Source organism: Eurypyga helias, unplaced genomic scaffold (assembly GCF_000690775.1).
Source record: "Eurypyga helias isolate BGI_N326 unplaced genomic scaffold, ASM69077v1 scaffold26188, whole genome shotgun sequence".
Classification (NCBI taxonomy): Eukaryota; Metazoa; Chordata; class Aves; order Eurypygiformes; family Eurypygidae; genus Eurypyga; species Eurypyga helias.
Window position 1 is genome coordinate 5,932 of NW_010266645.1, and position 1,445 is coordinate 7,376.

General features: G+C 63.2%; 1 protein-coding gene across 1 annotated transcript in view; it reads right to left on the reverse strand.

The window, feature by feature from the left end:
* Nucleotides 1-721: 721 nt before the first annotated feature.
* LOC104513730 (gap junction beta-5 protein-like) overlaps nucleotides 722-1,445 on the reverse strand; it is a 920-nt gene continuing 196 nt past the window's right edge. Inside the window, exons 2-3 of the mRNA XM_010157183.1 lie at nucleotides 1,266-1,440; nucleotides 722-1,199 (exon numbers count right to left, since the gene is read on the reverse strand). Of these exons, the coding sequence (XP_010155485.1) occupies nucleotides 722-1,199; nucleotides 1,266-1,440 (653 nt within the window). The remainder of the gene's footprint in view (nucleotides 1,200-1,265; nucleotides 1,441-1,445) is intronic.

Sequence of the window (1,445 nt, forward strand, 5' to 3'; positions counted from 1 at the left end):
CCCTGTCATCCCAAAAACCCCCCCCCCCAGCCACAGCATCCCTGCCTCTGGCTAAAGCCATCGCTCGTGCCCAGCCCTAGGGGCTGCTCTGATTTTCAGTGGCTTTTCTCTGTCAGACTGGAGCCACTGGTTTGTCAATGCAGCTGGTCCGAACCGAGCTCAGAGCTGCCCGTAGAAGCGGTGCCTTTCCAGGAGTGATGGAGCCCTTACTCCCCTCTTGGCAGTGTATTGCCCAAGGAGCAGGAGAACAACTGCTCTGGACATCACTTCTTAGGGACAGAATTTTTTATTCATTGCAAGGATACACCCAGCCCCAGCTAAGCCAGCCCGGCTGGGACGGGCTCGACCTCCGGGCACTGTTCACAGCCACCGCGGAGCTGGCTTGTCCCTGCCGGCTCTCGAGGACCACACGCGCCCCACAACACTGGGTTCGCCCCAAATTCAGCAGAACAATGTAATGTGCCTTCCCCAGGGCGGGAGAGGCGGAGAGCCCTCAGACACAGCCCGGTGCCGAGGCGCTGGCACCCCCAGCGCTCCTGCACCAGGGGATGGATGAGGATGAGGAGGGTACGTGCCTTCCCCAGGGCGGGAGAGGTGGAGAGCCCTCGGACACAGCCCGGTGCCGAGGCGCCGGCACCCCCAGCGCTCCTGCACCGGGGGATGGATGAGGATGAGGAGGGTGCAGGGCAGGCAAGCAGCTCCTGCCTTCCCCCGGGGAGCTCTAGGGAAGAACCTCCTCCTCTGCCAGCGTGCCAGGGTTGGAGGCTGGTGGGGGGATGGAGGCCGTGGGGGGTTTGTAGTCTGCCTCATGGAAAACCTGTTCCCCAGCGCCCACGGACTCGGTGCGGGAGAGCGCGCAGTCCTGGCTGTGCCGACGGCTCATGACGCTGCCGGCCCGGAGGCACTCGCGGCACCGACGCTTCCCGATCAGGTAGGCGGCCTCGATGAGGCTCAGCACGATGCAGACGCAGGTGGTGACCACCATGAAGAGGGTGAAGATGTTCTTCTCGGTGGGCCGGGAGATGAAGCAGTCCACCATGTTGGGGCAGGGGGGCAGCTCGCACTTCACCACTCGGGGCAGGGTGTAGTTCCTGTAGAAGTGGTAGAAGATGTAGAGGAAGATCACATCCACGCTGGCCTTGAAGACAAGGCTGAGCAGGTAGGTCCACCACAGCCCACCGTGCTTCTTGCCCGTGTTGCTGTAGAGCTTGGGGCAATTCTCCCCATTCTTCTCCCGGTTCTTCTTCTCGCGGTCCTCCCGGTACCCTCGCTTCTTTCCGGGGTGGGAGTAGGTGCAGCGGTAGTTGTCCCGGCCGGTGGCACGGCGCCTCTGGTCCTTGGCCTCCCGGTAGGCCACGTGCATGATGACCAGGAGGGATGGACATGTCACAAGGATGAGCTGCAGGGCCCAGAGGCGGGTGTGGGAGATGGGGAAGAAGGGGTCG